This window comes from Lycorma delicatula, chromosome 2 (assembly GCF_047948215.1).
Source record: "Lycorma delicatula isolate Av1 chromosome 2, ASM4794821v1, whole genome shotgun sequence".
In the NCBI taxonomy this organism is placed as follows: Eukaryota; Metazoa; Arthropoda; class Insecta; order Hemiptera; family Fulgoridae; genus Lycorma; species Lycorma delicatula.
The window spans coordinates 74084024-74103917 of NC_134456.1; the positions used below are offsets into that span (position 1 = coordinate 74084024).

Sequence of the window (19894 nt, forward strand, 5' to 3'; positions counted from 1 at the left end):
AAAGCAATTGTGGATTTTGACACAAGTAATAGTCAGTTTATTTTTAATAATTTTTATTTGTGTAGTTTTAACTGAAATAAGATTAAATACCGACCTAAATGGCGCGAATTTTAGTATTTCGGCCTTTCATTCGGAGGTCCTGGCTTCGAATCCCGATCAGACAGGGTATTTTTCATACGCTAAAAATTTCCATTTATGCTAAATAACCACAGTAACTGATGACCGTACCTCATAAAAAAAATATATATAAATAAGAGATTGAATATAATAATTTTTTTCGAATTTCGAAAAGTTGATCTAAACATTTCTTTTTTTAAGTAGTTTGCCAAAAAATATATAAGTAATTTTAAATATTTTTTTACAGTGCTTTCAGAGTTTAGAGTAAAAATTAATTTGTTTTCATAGTAAATCTTATAAATACTTCTTATATTTAATCTTATAAGTATTAATGTATAATACATTATATGTGTTTTTTTATGATGAAAAAGTTGAATTCTTTTTTTTTTTTTTTTGTAAAGCACCTCTTTGGTTTCAATTCAGCAAAAAAAAATAAATAAATAAAAGAGAATAATCCTTAAATAAATAATATATAAAAATAAAATATATGCAAATATAAAATATTTACTTCCCTTACCTTTCTTGTAAGAGAATGTATTATTTCTAACAGTTTTACTTGAAGTTTTCCATAATTAGTAAATTGAAATATAAATTCAGGTCTTAACCATACTTTAAGTTGTCTTGTATGTAATATATCACACATTCTAAAATCATAAAAATGTAATATATAAATTAAAACTTTGCTTTATTACAAAACAAAAAAATTATGAAAAAGTAAAAAATTATGAATGAATAACTTAAAATTAGATTATAGTATAAAATAAAAAATCTGATGTGGACATCACATAACTTCCTTGTACGCCTATTACATTACATATACACATTTTTTGCCGCACTTCATTTAAACCTATCTCATTTCAAGGTGATACGACCCTCCAATCCTTTAATAAAGTGGACAGTTACACAATTGCATTGTGATGGACACCACATAGCATCACTTTTTTTGTGTCCGTATCAGCATTTTATACTAGTTTACAAGGTGTGTGAGAAAAGTAATAAGATTGGTAGATTTTGACAGCGCCATCAGTGAAGTTGTGTTTTTGATGTGTGTTACGAAAATAGAGCATCGGAGTTTAGAGCAACGTTGTGCAATCAGGTTTTGTGTTAAACTTGGGAAATCCGCGAGTGTGACCTTTGTAAAGTTTAAACAGGCCTACGGGAAACATTGCTTATCAAGAGCACAAGTTTCTGCTGGCACAAATCATTTTTGGAATGCCGAGAACACGTTGAAGATCAACCTCGCTCAGAGAGACATCGAGAGACAGGATCAACTTCAAAATCTGACGAAAATGTTGAGAGCGTGTGAGCGTGTGAGAGTTCTTGTGAGATCAGACCATCGTTTAACGATAAGGATGATAAGTGAACAGCTAAATTTAAACACTTACCGTACGTAAAATTTTGACAGACGATTTGAATATGCGAAAGGTTTGTGCGTAACTGGTCCCGAAACTCCTCACAACGAAGCAGAAGGGCAATCGAAGAAACGTGTGCTTTGATCTTTATTGAGAGAATGACAATGACCAAGTATTCTTCAATCGTGTGATCACAGGTGATGAATCCTGGATATTTGAGTACGATCCTGAAACAAAGCGGCAAAGCGAAGAGTGGCACACTCCGTCATCTCCTCGACCGAAAAAATGTCGAATGAGCAAATCAAAGTTCAAAACCATGCTGATTTGCTTTTTTGACAGTAGGGATATCGTGCATAAAGAATTTGTTCCTCCAGGACAAACTGTCAACCAAGTGTTTTACAAAGGTGTCCTTGCAAGGCTCAGGAAAAGAATGATTCGCGTGAGACCAGAAAATGCAGACAAGTGGATGCTTCATCATGACAATGCCCCGTGTCACACGGCCATTTCCATCAGGGAATTTTTTACCTCAAAACGCATTCCTTCGGTTCCTCAACCCTCCTATTCACCTGATTTGAGTCCTTGTGACTTTTTTCCTTTTCCCGAAATTGAAACATGTCTTAAAAGGACGTCATTTTGGAACTCTGGAGAGCATTCAAAAAACTGTGACCGACCAGCTAAAAGCCCTACCAGTTGAAGCCTTCCAGCGCTGCCACCAGGAGAGGGAACAACGACTCTGGCGGTGTATAGCTGCCCAAGGGAATTACTTTGAAGGGATAAATAATATTGTTGTTCGAAAAAAAAAATTTAGGTATGTAAAAAGTCAGTCTCATTACTTTTCTCACATACCTCGTATATATAAATTTTGTTTCACATCGTTTAAGTAGATATGTGGTGTAAGTGAGAACGTGTCGGATCCCGTAACTATGCACACATCGGTTCGAATTCGACTTTATATACATTTTTTTTTTTTAACTTTTTTTTTATTTTTATTTAAATATATTGATTTATTAATAATTTACTTCTGATTGTAAAACTTTTTGAATTAAAATGAAAAGTACGTTAAATTTTTTTTTTCAGTAATAACTTTTTAAATTTGAATACCCTTTCTGACGATATACAACAGGACAGGAAGATCGCTATTGTTATTAAATCCATTAAATCCGACTATTGTTCGATAATCCATCCATTATTAATCGTACCTAAAAAGCTTAAGCTACTGTATATTAAGTATAATATTAATAAGGCTATTAGAATATTCATAATATTAAATTATATTTTTGATAAAAAGGAACTTTAGCAAATTATGTTGTAAGTTAATATTAGAATACACCATCTATGTAATTATCATACAATGACAAATTATTCTGATTTAATTTTTTTTTTATTAATTAAGTATTGAGTAATTTATTTACTTCATAACAGCTTTTGCATATTCAAAACCACTATCTTGTGTCTTCTTATTTACACCCATTGCAGTTTCTGTATTAAAAACAAAGAAAATTATAATTATACAAGTATAACATTAAGAATATTGACATAAAGTTTTCAAAAAGTACTAAATATATTTTAAAACATAATTTTTTTTATGTAAATTTACTTAAACTGACATTCTGATTACAAAATTATATAATGCCAGTACCGTAATTTATTATAGACATTAATGCCCCATTTCAAGTCGAATAACTACTCTATAATTTGACAACACTATTAAATTATAATTACCTGAACTTCCATGTTAGTTCATATGCTAGCTAATAATTAAAAGTAATTTTTTATAGACAATATATAACTTTTTGATGTAGTTACAAAAGTTCCATTTTTTAACATTATTATTATCATAACATTTTAATATTATTTTGAAGAACTGTCCAATAGTTAGGATTTATTATAAAATTTTAGAAGGTGGGATGAGATATGAATATCTACAGTTATCTGCACGATGGAGCTGTCATGAAATGTGAACATTAAAGGAGGTATATTTGCTACTGCACTTCTGAAGTCTCCAGCTACCTAATCTCATGTATCACACCATACATTGAATAGATGTTAAATTACTGAATTATATCCCAGACTTTACTGTAATTTTTGTTTTATATATATATATATATATATATTAAATAACACCTCAAATCTCATTCTGAGAAATTGTGGTGGTTATAAAAAAAAAATTGAACGATATATTTAAATATATAACAAAATCATTTTAGGAATCATAATTTTTAGTACTTAATAACTTACTGCAGCAGTATTGGTGATCTAATAAACTGATTTTTGGTTCAAATTTTGCTAAGACAAATTTAAAAAATAATTTCTCAGTGTAAAGCTATAACAAGCACTCAAACTACTGAAAAAATTTAAATAATGTTGAATGTAATACTAGCCACATTTTTCCTTATATTGGCTACAAAATGATTGGCTGCAAAATGGCTCTTCAAACTCCCATTTATTTTTCTTCATAGGATAGAACGTGTTGTTCAGACGATAGACTTATTGCTAAAACACTTCTCAGCCAACCTAGGTGTGGTAGCAAATTGCTGTCTCGACGAAATAAATTTTAATTTATGGATGTCATATTTATTTTTAGTAGTTGATGGGGTGCGCCTACCCATATTAGCAAATATATGACAAGTTAGCGGTTGGGACACGTAAGCCGGTGGTGTATGGCACCATGCTTAGTCCGCTCACACTGTTAAGTAAGATCTAGGAGCTATTTAGGATACTGGTCACTAAACTGTTCGAGGCTCGGTAGACGTTTGTGGCACAGACATTTGGTCGTATGCTTTAGGGCGACTGAACGAGGTGGTGGTGGGAGAGAATGCAAACCAATCATTATTGCTAAAACATTGTACCATATGTTTGTTCATTCATACAGCACTCAGGATACTACAATCATCAGAGAATGCCACCACTGAAAATTACATTGACTGATTGATATATATGACATTTCCAAAAGTCTGCAGATATCTTGATTCAGGACTTATAGGAAGCTGTGTCCCTTGCTCTTATAATGAATATACCTGTATTTTGTTATATCAAGACAGACAAGGATTTGTGATTGATTAGGATCCAGCAAAAGAACAGTTGCCAAAGGCGATTTTGAGGAACCATAAATTTTTTAAAATAACTAATTCGGAAAAGCCTCAAAGTATTGTATCTCCTGTAACCTCTTACAAGAGAAGACTAGTACTAATCCATCTGCATCACTCCGACATACTATATAAATCATAAAAGAAAAATTATAATAAATTTAATGATAAAGTAACTCCAACTAGAATTCAAATTAACTCTAAATCTAGACTACCTTACTTACACAGGTTTCCTATAGCATACTTAATGTGAAAGACAATTAATACTTGAAGAAGATTTTGAAGTTGCCCAAAAAATATAAAGCAACTATTGTGTATACACTAGTAACATGTGATGATTCTGTGTTATTTCAGAAAATTCATACCATAATAAAAGTTATATAATAATTTTTAAGTAGATTTGAATATTCTGTTATTCAGTTAACAGCATTTTTTAGGTGAAAATCAATTATCTCATAATTTTCAAAACAGCCTGCACAATATAATCAACTCATAAATCATGTAATAGATCTATCTTCATGTTCTGTATTAATAATGTGAACATTTTACTTTCTTATCTCTGTGATTATTACTGTGTTTGTTAGCTAATATAACAGTAACAACTGTAAGCACCTTATATGAATCATAACTTCTTTTTGATAACGGCATAGTTATTCTCAAAAATAATAAATAGTTATCACATACCATAATTAGTAGAAAATTTAAGCATTGAAATAGTTTCCTGTTGATTAATTCAGTGAGCCGATTATTCTGAGGTATATTTTGCTTGCATGTCAAGCAGTTTGTAATAAAAGTAATATTCAATTCTACAATTAAAACCTTATATCCAAGTTTATTGCAAAGAACGAAAAAGTAAATATCATTAACCTCAGAGAAAAACCTATAAATTGTACTCTTTTGCATCTAAAATGCTTTATTAAAGTTACAATCCTAAGAAATTCTGGGAGTAATAGTGTAAATCAATATATTAACGTACCCATTTTTGTTTTGAAACAATGCATTACACACAATTCTATAACTTATACAGGTTTGCATATGTCTTAGTAGAAGCTGAAATGAATAATTTTTTAATTAAAAAAAAAATAAAAACTAAATATCACTGATCAGAACTTAAAATTGAATATCTGCTTCATCTGTAAATAATATTTGCAACTGTTGATTCGACGAAACACTAAAACGTTTGTTATTATCTGCAATAAAACAATTGTTTCTCCAAATAGGAGCAGTTAACATAAAAATTAATGAACACCTTGGATAAATTAACAATTTATAGTTAGAATGACTAAGGATAATGAGAGTGAAGATAATTCAAAAACATACCTAACAGAATTTCCACAGTACATTCGCTCATATAATCGTGGCAGTCAAATTCTTTTCCAATTTCTTTTCGCATTTTATCAACAACTGCTCTACTATTTTGATTGAATAAAGGAATAAATGATTTAAGGATATTAAGATGAAATGTTGGTGCAATAAGTTTTCTGTGTGCTCTCCAATGATCACCTGAGCTGATTAATAAACCATTACCTAACCATGGCTTGAAATATTTGTATTCTACACTTTTGTCTATATGTACATTGCTCCCAAGAATCAGCTGTAAGCAAAAATAAACATATATTATATAAGTTAAGAAAATTTTTTATTTTCTATAACCTTTAATCTTATTTTAAAAATAAGATTATTATTTCTTTTAGCAATCAATTTAGTGTGAGTTAAATAAATTCCTAGTATGCGTACTTCTACTTAATCAAATTTAGTCACACTGACTGTTGGGTTTAAAATTATCCTCCAGCTGACAGTGCTGTCTGGAGGACTGGGGACATTCTTAGTATTAGTTTTTTTAATCTTTTGTTTGCAGTTTCAGTGTATGGACAAGTCAGCTGAGAAGAAGAAGTCCGACAATACGTTCTATGCATGCCAGTTCGGCCTCTGCATCATAGCAATGTAGTTTCATATTCTTAAAGTTATAAATACAGTGTTATTAGTTCTTATTCAGTTGTAATTATTTACTTAAAATATAGTTCATTAATCTGCTATAATGAACAGCCCGTTACACTGACTATTTTCGATGTACTTTCTTAATTTGATATTCTCAAACCAATCAACAAATAAATGCACATCATACAATACTTATATTTATGTGAAAAAAGAAGTTAGAAAAGTTATTAGAAAGAAAGTTATCAAAACATACATCAGTGTCTACATCAGAGACACAGTATTTACAATTGTCAAATTCATTTCATCCCTCGTAACTTATTTTCTCTGTCAATGAAACAATATTATAAGGGTGCATCATTATTGGAGGAAGAGTAGCTACAGCTACCTCACAAATACAATCCTTAAATAGAGAACTGCTTTATATACTAACAATAAATTGGTAATGTGACAAAAGAGGTTGACCTCATCATATGGGGAATAAACAACTCCACTATACAGTAAAAACTAACTACTTACCCCATCACAAGTTGTCCAGAGGACAAGAACTCTTCTTACTTAATGCTGTTATCACCAGTGAATACTGGTTTTGTAATATAATAAATAAACTACAGCTTGTACACCAAATTTTCATTGTTTAATAATGATTGATAACAGCTTTAGATTGAGGCTGTATAATTTAAGCATGGGCAAATTTTTTATTACTCAACATGCCAGATGGCAAAACTGTAGTCACATGCATCATACAGAAAAATAATTTTTTTTTGTATCATAGGACTTATTTTGCGTATAAACATTTTAAACGTGTGAAATACAAGTGCCAGTTCAAATAACTCAAGTCCAAAATTCTCAATAAATCAACAGTGATAAATTTGGTATATAACCTGCCTAATACTGGAGGAGTTCACAATCAAAATTATGAAGCTGACAATCATTGTTATCCATAGAAATTCTTTAGAACTTGATAAAGCATTTAACTAACTCACCCAGAAAATATCGTAGAAATATATTATCACATCTTACAGCTTTTAGGGTCACAAAAAAATTAATATTGCGTGCTTATCAGATTGGTATTATTCATAAATTGAAATAATCAAACAATTCTGATACACTTGACAATTTAAAACCTCTGTTGATTGAAAATGAAATTTTGAACATCAGTTAATGGAAAAATGGGTGAAAATTTCTTATAAATAGCAGGTTAAAGGAAATATACTATCAGCTTATAGATGTTACTATAAGGTTATATGAAATTACTTTTAACACACAGTGAAATTAAATCTATATGTAATCCAAATTTTTAAAATTTCAAGAATTTCTGAATTTCTCAGTTTGTGAAAATGCAAAAAACTTATAATTCTTAAACTTCAGGTTGCACCCTACTTTATACATTACCAGAAATCAAAACATGATATTTTCCATAAAAGATTTGTTGTATATTTGTTTTTTTTAATTATGTATTTTATACACATTTTTTGTTAATCAGATGTTTTTAAAATGTAGTTACTCATAATTGAAAGTTAGTGTTGTAATATAAAGTGTTAAGGTAATTGTTCTTAAACTTTAATGTTTCTAGGCGAAGTGGGTCTCCATGAAATTATAATAGAGTTAGAGAAGGAAAGGGAAGTCTGTGCCTCATAAATCAAAATATGTCATATTTGATGAATTAAGTTTAAAATGTAATAAAACACCAGTTTTTAGTTTTTATCTAATTTTTTGTTTAATATACTTATTATTGTTTTATATTAACTAATATATCAAAATAATATATAAATATATTAATTTTTATATCAAAACGGATATTTTACCAAAAATAAACACATAATAACATTACAGTACTCCCTACCATTATAGTACTTCCTATTTTGATTATACCAAGATAGGAGGAAGTTGTAGTTAGTTGAAAAATACATAAGTCAGTATTTTCCAATTTAAAAATGCTATATTTACATTTTCATTAAAAAAAGATAATAACTTTATAATCTATACAGTTATTATCTATAAACAATAATTATCTATAAACAAGTTAGATCTATAAACAATAATTAACCTCTAAATAATAATTAAAATAAAAATAAATAAATAATAAACTTAGGAAATTGTGTACTTAAAAATTAAAATGATTGTTTTTAGAAATTAAAAAAAAAAATTTAATTTTCTTGGTAAACCCATCATATCCATTTTTAAACCATGAAAAGTAATCATAAAAGTTTTAAAAGTAATCAAAAAAGAGTTGAGCAACATTGTAAAAATATATAAAACATTAAACTGATATTGTGATTGTTGCAGAATAATGTATAATACAATGACTGATGATTCTTTCTTACATAAGTAGAAGAAAAGACATTACAAAACTTGATGGTTGAGGAAGAGATCTAAAATATTATAATTAACTTTGAACGAAATCCCCATTAGTTAACTTTAAGCTCCCACTGGAAGGAGGTGCAGATGCTGCTGCTATCCAAAAAATTAAGAAATTGGTTTTAGTTCATACAGGAACAAAATACTATCTATAGTAATATCTAACCAAAACTTCCTACATTTCCAAGGAGGTACTCAATTGAGGAATGCTATGAGAACAACCAACACACACCAATCTACCCCTACCAATAGACCGACTTCATGTATTGAGCAGTTATAATACCAAAGTAATACTGCCATCATTAGAATACTGGCAAAAATAGATTCTGGGTATATCTTTAATAAATCTCCCTTGCCAATCCATAAAGATTTGAGTTCTTCTCTGAATGACTATGTTCCAGAATAGCTCCTGGTTGAAAAACTGGAAATTACTAATTTTTATTCAAGGCGGCTGAAAGGAATGACAATTAATGTCATACCAGGTCATGTTACCATGATGTTATCAGGCAGGTTCTTCCTTCCTCAATAGGTTTTGTCAGATCCTGAACAGATTGGTTACAGGGCTTGAGATATATGCTACAACAAGATTTAAATCATGAATGGACTTCTTGTTCCTCTAAGCAAACAATGAACAACTAGTAATCTGATTAATTGAAATGATCTGAAGCTTTCTGAGCAGTAGAACCCAGAAAGAGTCTATTACAGACCACTGTAAGTACTATAATAATATAAGTACTATACTGACTCTATTATAAGTACTATATGTAATTAAAATTACATCTAAAATTTTTAGATGCAATTTTAATTTTAATGTAATAAATTTAGCACTGGTGTAAGTTTTATGATGATAGATATTTTATTAGATTCATTTCTTGCCAAAATTAATATTTGTTTAATATAAAACAAATTTGACATTAAGTTAAAATTTTGAAGAAAAAATCTAAACTAAACAAATGTTTAATATTTCGAAGTGATAGTGAAACAAAAAATATAAATACCTAATTATTTAAGACTTATACTCTTCCTTGAGGTAAATTATACATTTATCAATTAGTAAATTTATACGATAATGAAAAATGTTTTTTCATCTAATTCCATTTGCATAGATCATGTAAAGGCAAGATTAAACATTAAACCAATAATGCATATTAAAATGAGTGATTATTTTCAGCCTGACGACTGATATCGCATAATCCAAAAATATCATATTGGTTTGCAGCTAAACATTTAAAATAAACTAAATATATTTCATGATATTAATAATAAATATTATTTTCTTTAATGTCTTGTTTTATCTTACTTCAATATCTCTTGGATCCATAATGAATACGAATAATCTATGAGCAATCCAGAGCTTTGTTACTGAACCATATTCTTTACTTCTTTCGTAGAGACGATCAAATATTTCTGAAAAAGAAAAATTATAATGAAAAACAATAAAATCTCTAAATATTTAATTATGTTGCTATACTGCGCACAAATGAATATAATATATACAAATATATATATATATATATATATTGTGTGTGTGTGTGTGTGTTGGTTTTCTTAGTAAACATAAAAAATTTTTAATTAGTCAAACCACTTTTTACTTTCTACAAATTCTTCAGTTTCCTATAATATTTAACCTTTTTCCTTTTATACAATTTTTTAAATTAAAAAAGTAGTAGGAAAAACGATTATAAATGAAAGATTAATAATTAAGAATCATAATTTACTCAGAATAAGAAATAGATAATTATAAAATAAATAGATGGACTAGACCAGCCAGAAAATGTGTGTGATTTGAGTGGGTAAAGAGTATGATCTAAGCTATATAAAGGCTTATAAAGAGAAGCAGTACCAGTACCTCTGTACTGGTACAGCAGTATAAATAGAATACATCCAAAACGCTTTAACATGTGATTTAGTTATAACAAAACTAAGAAAGGTAGATAAATCTACTGAATATAAAAATTAAAGAAAACAGCTGTCTACATAATCCTACATATTGCAGCCACATAATCCTACATAACCTTCCAAGTTTGACTGTTTCGACATTCGTCCCAGCTGGTGAAGCAGCACATTTGAGATATTTGTTTATGACGAACAAATATCTCAACTGTGCTGCTACCTCTGAGTACAAGGGAACAGTTATGAGTGTGACTGACCAAGAAAAGATTTGTAAAAATGTATGTGAGAAGACACCTGACAGAAGTGAACTACAGACAATCTGAGTAGATATGGTGACTGATCATATTGATCTTGATAAATCAATTACCGAGAAGCACAATAAATTTAATTTAAGCATTCTGGCATCCGCCTTGGGTCAACTATTGATTGCCCTCCCCCGCCACCAGTGTGTTGTTGTCCCAGAACCGGGCTACGAACATGTCCTGTGTTTTTGTCGCCAGGTAGTATACACCCTGAATATCTTATAGTTACCAAGCACCATGCACCTAACCTACGATGATTCACAGTACTGGATATATCTCTCGGTCGATACTGTATCCTGCTTCCTCTGTAAACAACCAGGGCATGTAGCGAAAAACTGCAACCTGCAAGAGGCAAACCCATGCAGCCTAGGAACATCTCAAGGGAGTGCAAACCAGATTTCAGAGACCGGTTTTCCTAACCTTTCCCAACCTCCAGATGCTCCGAATAAGGCACAGAAGAGGGCACTGTACACCAACTGTAGTACAGACGATCATCAGGGGGACATTGGGAATGCAGTAGGGACGCTGAACGATCTTCCTAGCCAGAGACCTGTCAGCAAAACAAGATCCAAGAAACCAAAAAACGATGATGACAGGCTTGACGCGGGCCTGGAACTCCTAGCAGAGATCTTGCAAACCAAGGATAACCCTTATGTCTTGAATTACGTAGACTTCAAAATCTTCCTGGAACGCTGCCGCGGTAACTCAGCAGTACTAAAGTAACCACGATATTACACATCTAATTCGATAGAACTGATACTTATGCTTCGAGAAACATACCTGAAAGTACCAGAAAGAAGTATTAAAAGTAGGTTCATAAATAAATTGGCGCGTCATGTCTCGACTATTGAGTCAATTGAAGCTGCTGAAGTCACGAGCATGTCTGATGAAGATTGTAATGACCACTGCCGAGTTACCTCTCGATGGTAGCCGGCTCGCTGATATTAGTGTTTAGTCGCCCTTGCGGAGAACTTCTTATATACAGACATTATTCACCATCTCCGTGATCCAATCCTACAATGGAATATCAATGGACTCCACTCCCAGAGAGAAAATTTACAGTTTCTAATCAATCGACTCAGTCCTTCTCTGATATGCCTGCAAGAGACTAATTTTAACGATAACCACTACGTAGTTCTGAAAGGTTACAATGTCATTCTCAATAACCGGTTGGATGTCTCCCACGCGTGGTGGTGTAGCCATTTTCATTAGTTATCTACTAACCTACAGAGAAATTCATATGTATACCAGCCTTGAAGCTGTAGCTGTGACTTTGGCGCTTGCTCCTGGAAAGTTTACAGTATGTAATATCTATCTCCTCAGCAGTCGGGACTTTACTGAAGAGGAACTGACGGACGGAGTTAGGCAACTGCCAAAACCATTTCGACTGATGGGTGATTTTAATGCTCACAGCATCAGCTGGGGCTGCAATAAGTTGGACGCTAGGCGTAAGTTAGTGAAAAGATTCCTTGAGAGGCCGGATCTTGTTTTTCTTAACCTGGGCTCATATACACATCTCAACGGCTCATATGGAACTTTTAGTGCCATTGATCTAACAATCTGTGATGCCTCCTCAGCTCACCTCTACGAATGGGGAGTCCTACAGGAACTATACGGCAGTGACCACTTCCCCATTGAAATAGCGATCAAACACTGCAGTGTAACCGGTATACCAAGAAGAGCGAACCGTAGGTGGCTACTGCAGCACGCTAACTGGTATAGATTTAAGAAGCTGGTTACTGAAGAAGATTTTCATTTGACAGGCGACGGAGCTCAAGTAAACGAATACGTTAAGGACTTTGCGGAGCTTGTGATGCGTGCTGCTGAACTCAGTATACCCAAAACGTCTGGATTCATTGGTAAGAAACGTATTCCCTGGTAGAACAATGGATGCAAATTAGCGATGCAGGCATCAAAGAATGCTTTTAGCAGATACAAACGGCATCGGAATTAGGCAACCTTTGTCGAATATAAAAAACGACGCTCAAAGGCTAGAAGGACGTATAAAGATAGTAAATGTCTAGCGTGGTGCAATTTCCTAGCCTCGCTTAATAGACACACTCCTATGGGGAGGTATGAAACAAGATCAACAAAATCAAGGGAACATATAAGACCTATCATGTACATGATCTGGTTGAGAATTACGCGACCAGATCTGGTTGAGATCTGGTCGCGTAATTCACAACCCTTACGACATTTCGAATATTCTGGGTGACAGGTTTTCACGGTACACAAAGATGTTAACGGGATATGTTGCGCTTTATAGCTAATTTCCTGAGTAAAAGGACAATCCGTGTTAGAGTTAATGGAGTTCTTTCAAAGATTTTCAAAATTGAAAACGGAGTCCGACAGGGATCTGTTCTAAGTGTACTGCTCTTCTTGGTTGCTATATTTGGGGTGGCTGATGTTATCATCTGCCAGTTAAGAAATATATCTTTGCTGATGATATTACTATCACCTGCAGAGGTAAAGAAATTGGAACTACGAGGAAAATAATGCAGAATTCGTTGAACTCGGTGCACAGATGAGCATATTGTAGTGGTTTCAAATTGTCGGTAACCAGGTCTAAATTTATTGTTTTCTCTAGGCAACCAGTCGGATGCAAAGACTTGGTGAGACTGCACTTGGGTGAAGACGAGATAAAGGGAACAAACGAGATTAGGCTTCTTGGTGTAACTTTAGATGAGAAACTGACCTTTTTGAGCCACATTAAGTACACCAAGACTGAACTTCTAAGGAGAATGAATGTCCTTAAACTCATTTCATCTTGCAACTGGGATGCGGATAAATCCATCATCCTGAATACGTACAGAAGCATTGTTCTCTCAAAGTTAGAATACGGGTCTGTGTTATATGAATCTGCGAAAGAGATAATTAAGGGCATATTTGACTCCTTGCACAACATCTGCATTTGCATGTAAACAGGGGCATTCGCCACTTCCCCTATACCAAGCTTACTGGTGTAATACGATGAACTCCCATTGCGTTATAGGAGGAAATACAAGACCATCAAACACGCGATCAACTGCTCACGGCAAATGACCAGACACGCTCGCACTTCGCTACTTGAAGGAAGGACGTCCTTACCGCAGTCTTTCAGCCTCAGGCTACTTCGCTATCTCCAAGAACTAGATCTGCCTATCTCGAAGATCCTTGAAAAGGGAATAGGATGCGGCGCCCCTTGGCTACGCGGGTCTCCAGAGATCGTATACTTACAATCTGGAAGTCGTAAATGGGACACAGGTTTCCAGTCTGTTAGAGACCAATTTAAGAACATGGCTAAGACGTACAATGGGTACACTCTCATCTACACAGACAAGTTTGTCTCGGCTGATGGATGTGACTGTTCTATTGCTCTTCCTGACACGGAGATATTATATAAACTTAATACCTGTTCTTCTGTGTTCTTTTGCGAGGCCTTCGCGATTTACTCCGCCTTGAAAGTTATCGAAACCCGTAGCGATGACAGCTTCCTGTTAATTACAGACTCTAGAAGTGTACTTGAGAGCTTGAGCTGCAAACGTTCTGAATCCATCGTCCAGATTATCCATGATATCCTTTCAAGGATAAGTAAGACTGTGGTACTGGTGTAGGTCCCAGGCCGTTATGGTATCCTCGGGAACGAACGGGCGGATGAGGCTGCCAAGAGAGCTGCAGTAAATGGGATCCGAATACAATCGACATGTGAGAGAGACTTCATGTCCGTGTAAAATTGCGAGCTCAGTGGAATAGATTCTGGTTGTTGAGTCCTCTCACGGTATTACGTAACATCCGGGTGAATGTGCTCGAGAAACCTCTTTCCTCGAGCAACAGAAGAGTCCAAGGACTAGACTGGATACTAAGGGCTGGACACTCCAGGCTTACCCACGCTCGTCTACTTGGCTCTCCTCAGAAGATCAGTGAGGCTTGCAAGGTCAAATGGTCTGTGTACCACCTGCTCTTTGATTGACCAATATTCGTTACCACCGACAAAACTTAAACCTGGGTTCGGACATGAAATTTCTATTAAGCCAGAACGTCTGTTGCGGTTTCTCTCCTACAGTGGAATGAAGAATACAATTTAGTGACTGTCTGATTTTTGTATTTTATTTTGTATTTATTGTTGTCAATTGTTTATGTTTATTCTTTACTGTTCCTGTTTACTTTTGTTCTTTATGATTTTTGTTGTTTTATGTAATACTACATGATAGTATTACTGTAGTCGCTAATGACTATAATTGTTGATGCAACTCTAAATAAAGGCATTAAAATAAAATAAAAGAAAAATATTTTAAAAAGAAATATTATTTCAAATACAAATTTAAGGGCCATTTTGGATTAATTAACAGAAAGAGAAGCAAACAAATTTTTACTTCAACTTACGTACAGGATTGAGAAATTAATTTTATTTTGACGTAAGGTCTCTATATATTATCTAAAGATAATCAATTTTGTATTTAAAAATGGAATCAAAATAAAACGAAATCAAAACTATTTTATTAAGTATTTCTAATTAAAAAAATATAATAATAAATAAAATGTAATTAAAACTATTTTTATCCATTTTTAACTATTTATTTTAATTTGATTTTCCTAAAATAAGGAAATATACCAGAGCTGTATACTTTTACAAACAACGAAAACAGCAAAAAACATTTTTTTCTAATACTCAAAATGTTTATTAGAAACTAAAAAAGCTCTCTCATTTTTACTACCAAAAAAAAAAAAAAAAAAAAAAAAAAAACAATATTAAAGGATTCTTAATTTTAATATTTAAAAATAAGTAATACTTATAACATAAGAAGTAATTTTTATTAAAAAAATTATTTGTAATTTAAAGAAAAAGAAAACCGCTCTCAAAATATTGCCACGTAGCCTCCTTTGAACTTCTATTAGGAAAGAAATATTAACTAATGAAAAATTTTATGTGGGCACCTCATAACTTCCTTGTACGCCTATTACATTACATATACACATTTTTTTTTTTAAATGGGAAAGTACATACAATTTTATTTCATTAATAACTTCTGATATTTTTTCACATTTTTTTTTCTTTAATTGTTATTGTTGAATTTATTATTTATCGTAAACATTTTTTTACAATCAGAGGTTAATAATTATTAAAAAATTAATATATTTAAATTAAAAAAAAGGAAATGAAATCTGATTCGAACCGATGATCTTTCCCTTTGATCTAAATATTTCATTAATTAAAGTTTTATCTGGCTATAACTCTGAAACCAGTGAAAATAAGTACTAATCATGATATATCTTTGAAAAGCTCTCAATGTCAATGTCAAAAGTCTCAAAAAGGTCAATGAGGTCACTAATAAAATAAATTTTTTTTTTATTTTTTACTTGGTTTTTTACTTCCTAGTACAAAGTAAACGAAGTATTGTGATCGCGAATAATTTCAGTTTTCAGATTTCAACGGAAATTTCCTTTTTGACCATCCCTGAATCCAGTTTGACTAGTTTTGGCGTGAAGTTTATACGTAAGTACGTATGTATCTCGCATAACTCAAAAACGATTAGCCGTAGGATGTTGAAATTTTGGATTTATTACTATTGTAACATCTAGTTGTGCAGCTCCCATTTTCATTGCAATCGACTGAACCAAAAGTGTCCATCAGTTTTTCTTAACTGCAGCTCTCATTGTTTTCAACGCTGTATCATAAGTGGTAGTTATCTTCATTGGTTCTAGTGTTATTAGCCAAATAAAATTTTAATTAATGAGATATTTGGGTCGTACAAAGGAAGGCACATCGACTCTATTCCGACTTCATTTCCTTTTTTTACTTTTTTTTTAATTTAATTATATTGATTTATTAATAATTATTAAACTCTGTAAAAAAATGTGTGTAATTTAATAGGCGTACAAGGAAGTCATGTGATGTCCACATCAGACTTTTTAAATTAAAAAAAAATTTACTTCAGATTTAATTTGATAGGAATTGAAGAAATATTTATGTAATATTAAGCCAATAGTAATAATATGTAATAAATAAATAATAAAAAAATTCTATGTAATAAGTAAACAGGTAATTGTAATTAAAATAATTACAGATTTTTTTTGCGAATATAAGATTATTTCTTTGCTTCTTACTATTTAAATAAATGATAATATAAAAATTCTATGTAGTAAATAAAGAAAAGGTAATTGTAATTAAAATAATTACAATTTTTTTACGAATATAAAGATTATTTTTCTGCTTCTTACTATTTTTATATTATTCTAGTTTTATAAATTTCCTAAGATCTAAGTTGGAGGAGGAGGTGTTATGAAATCTGACAGAATGTCATGCAGGAAAAAGGGATATAAGAACTATCATTTTTTTTCCTTAGATAATTATAAACGACCGCATAAATTATGAAGGAAAAGAAATTAAAAGTCAACCACTTAACGACCCTCTAGGTGATCGCATACTAGTGTAGTGGTTGTCAAGGACGTTCCCCTTTCAGTTACCACAATCATCAGAATAGAATGATAAAAAAAAAGCAAAGATTAGTCAATTTTTATTATTTTATCTTTATAATATTTTATATAAAAATGTGGTGTACAAAACATATTGTATGTTAAAAGCTGATTTTAAAAATTTGATCAATATATTTAAGTAAAAAATACTGAAATTTTAAATAGTTTTATTGTAAATATCACCACTCCCCCTTGTTGAAGTATACCCTTGTGATTTTTTTAGTATCCTGAGGGATCCATTAAGCTTTCTTTGGGAAGCAAATGCTACTTTATTGAAAATTCAAAACAAAAAAATAGAATATGATTTAACTATTATTAAATAATCATATCATATGATTAACCTCTTTTTTTCAAACCTCAAGACCCGTTCCATCTTGCTAAAGGTCTTCCTTAATCTCTAGCGTATATAACATGGGCTTAATATACAGTATATCCCAACCTTAACAATAATAATTATATTATGTAAGTTAACAGCTGAAAGAAGTTTTTAAACCTCGAATAACAAAAAGTAAATTTAAATAATTCCATCTCCTAAGTAAATTTATGAAATATTAAAAAAAGAGCTTATAATTTTTAATACGTCCTGACTAACAATACGATTTAAGTAGTATGTTTATTTTTTACTATTTTTTTTTTTTAATTTGGGCTAGAATTTAAATGTTTAAATATGACTCTCGCCTTGAGACTTCTTTCAGTCATAATTAAGCAATATTCTACGATTTCGTAATATTCAGAAGGGGTAAAAAGTCTTAGAAACGAACTATACTGGAAATTTCTATGGAAAGAAAAACTAAAATAATTTTATGGAAATATAAAAAATTTAATATTTATAGGAAATATTTTTTCAAGTATTTGGTTAAAGAAAAATTTATCTTCTCTTTTTACACTTTCCAATAAACACTCACAAATATCCGAAATAACGTCTTTTTCTTTTCTCGAACTGTTATACAATTTAACATGCTTTCTAATAAAAAGACCGTATGTTATAGAAAATCATATTCCTGATATTCTATTCGGTGTAATAATTCCAAAAAAATCCCCGAAAATGAATTTAAAAAGAAAATTACGTATATTGTATTTTAATGTTTTTTATATTTTTTTTTTTACTTATCCGTTTAGAACTATAGCAGCTATAGCTCTAGAAGGGAAATTATTGTAATCTGTCCAGCTTGGGCATATATGGTTTTTACCAGATCTTGACATTTTGACAACTAAGGAACCCAAAAAACCGGATGGAAAATGTCCAGATGTTCGTATGTACGTGTGTATTCGGTGTTGGCCTCTAAATCATCTTATATGTCCAGATTACTAGATCGATTTTGACCAAACTTGGTCAGATTACTTCTATATACGGGGCATTGATGCCATTAAATTTTCAACTTAAAAGGTCAAGGGAGTGAGCCTTGACCTTTAGTAGTGAGATGAACAAGGTCATCCTCAGTATCTTGAGATTTCGCCTAATTAAGGTCATATTTTTCGTAGGCATATTTGTTAATGATTAAAAAATAACAATATTTGCCAAAAAAATTTGCAAAATCGCATCTCGACCACAAAAAATGATCTAAATTTTGAAGCTTTGTTTTGATCGCTGTGATGGTTGTTTTTCATTGTGGTTTCTTCTATTGTCGTCTAATTACGCATATAAATATTTATTAAATTGGGAGCCCCAAACCCCACCAAGCGGCCGCACCCAACCAAAAGTCATTCATTTTTTTTTACATGTTTCTTCTTAAACATTTAGCATTATTATTTTATTTTTATTTTAATCAAGACTGCTTTAAAAAAAAAATATAAAATTGCACTTTGATTTAAACTTTGGGGTTCACACAAAATGTAACAAACATGGTCCGTGTGAGGTATCAGTTTATACATTTTCAACGACGTTGAAAACGATTTTAATATTTAAAGTTGTTGAAATAGAAACTTTTTTGAATTTTGCGGTTTCAAACCGTAATTATAACGCGGGATTTTTCAATATGTTATTAATATATTAATTATATTTTATTTATAAAATTAGCCGCGTGACGCGAAAGTTCTACAAATGACTTATCAGCTTTTTAAAAAAATACAATAAAGGAAGAAACACCTTTTTTTATTTTTTATTTTTATATGTAGATGTATTTAAAACAACAATTCATTGCACAAAGATCGATAATTATTTAGTTCAAATATTTTTTATTTTGGAAAAATATTACTTTATCTTTATTTAAAGTTAGGGTTTGGCTGTGAAGAATTCGCTCTGTGGGTAACTTTGTTCTCGTGTTTTATTGAGGAATGAAATTATGAGCTCCATCAACTCAAAGCTATAAAAGTATGATCAAACAGCCAAGTGAAATTTTTTTTCTGTAATTCTGTGAAGTACCACTTACTCAGTTCGACTGTAAAGTTTTTAGAC

At 31.4% G+C, this 19894-nt stretch overlaps 1 protein-coding gene across 1 annotated transcript in view; it reads right to left on the reverse strand.

Moving 5' to 3' along the window:
• LOC142318906 (cytochrome P450 4g15-like) overlaps nucleotides 1-19894 on the reverse strand; it is a 46392-nt gene that overhangs the window by 20426 nt on the left and 6072 nt on the right. Inside the window, exons 3-6 of the mRNA XM_075355557.1 lie at nucleotides 10152-10258; nucleotides 5876-6149; nucleotides 2882-2948; nucleotides 635-761 (exon numbers count right to left, since the gene is read on the reverse strand). Of these exons, the coding sequence (XP_075211672.1) occupies nucleotides 635-761; nucleotides 2882-2948; nucleotides 5876-6149; nucleotides 10152-10258 (575 nt within the window). The remainder of the gene's footprint in view (nucleotides 1-634; nucleotides 762-2881; nucleotides 2949-5875; nucleotides 6150-10151; nucleotides 10259-19894) is intronic.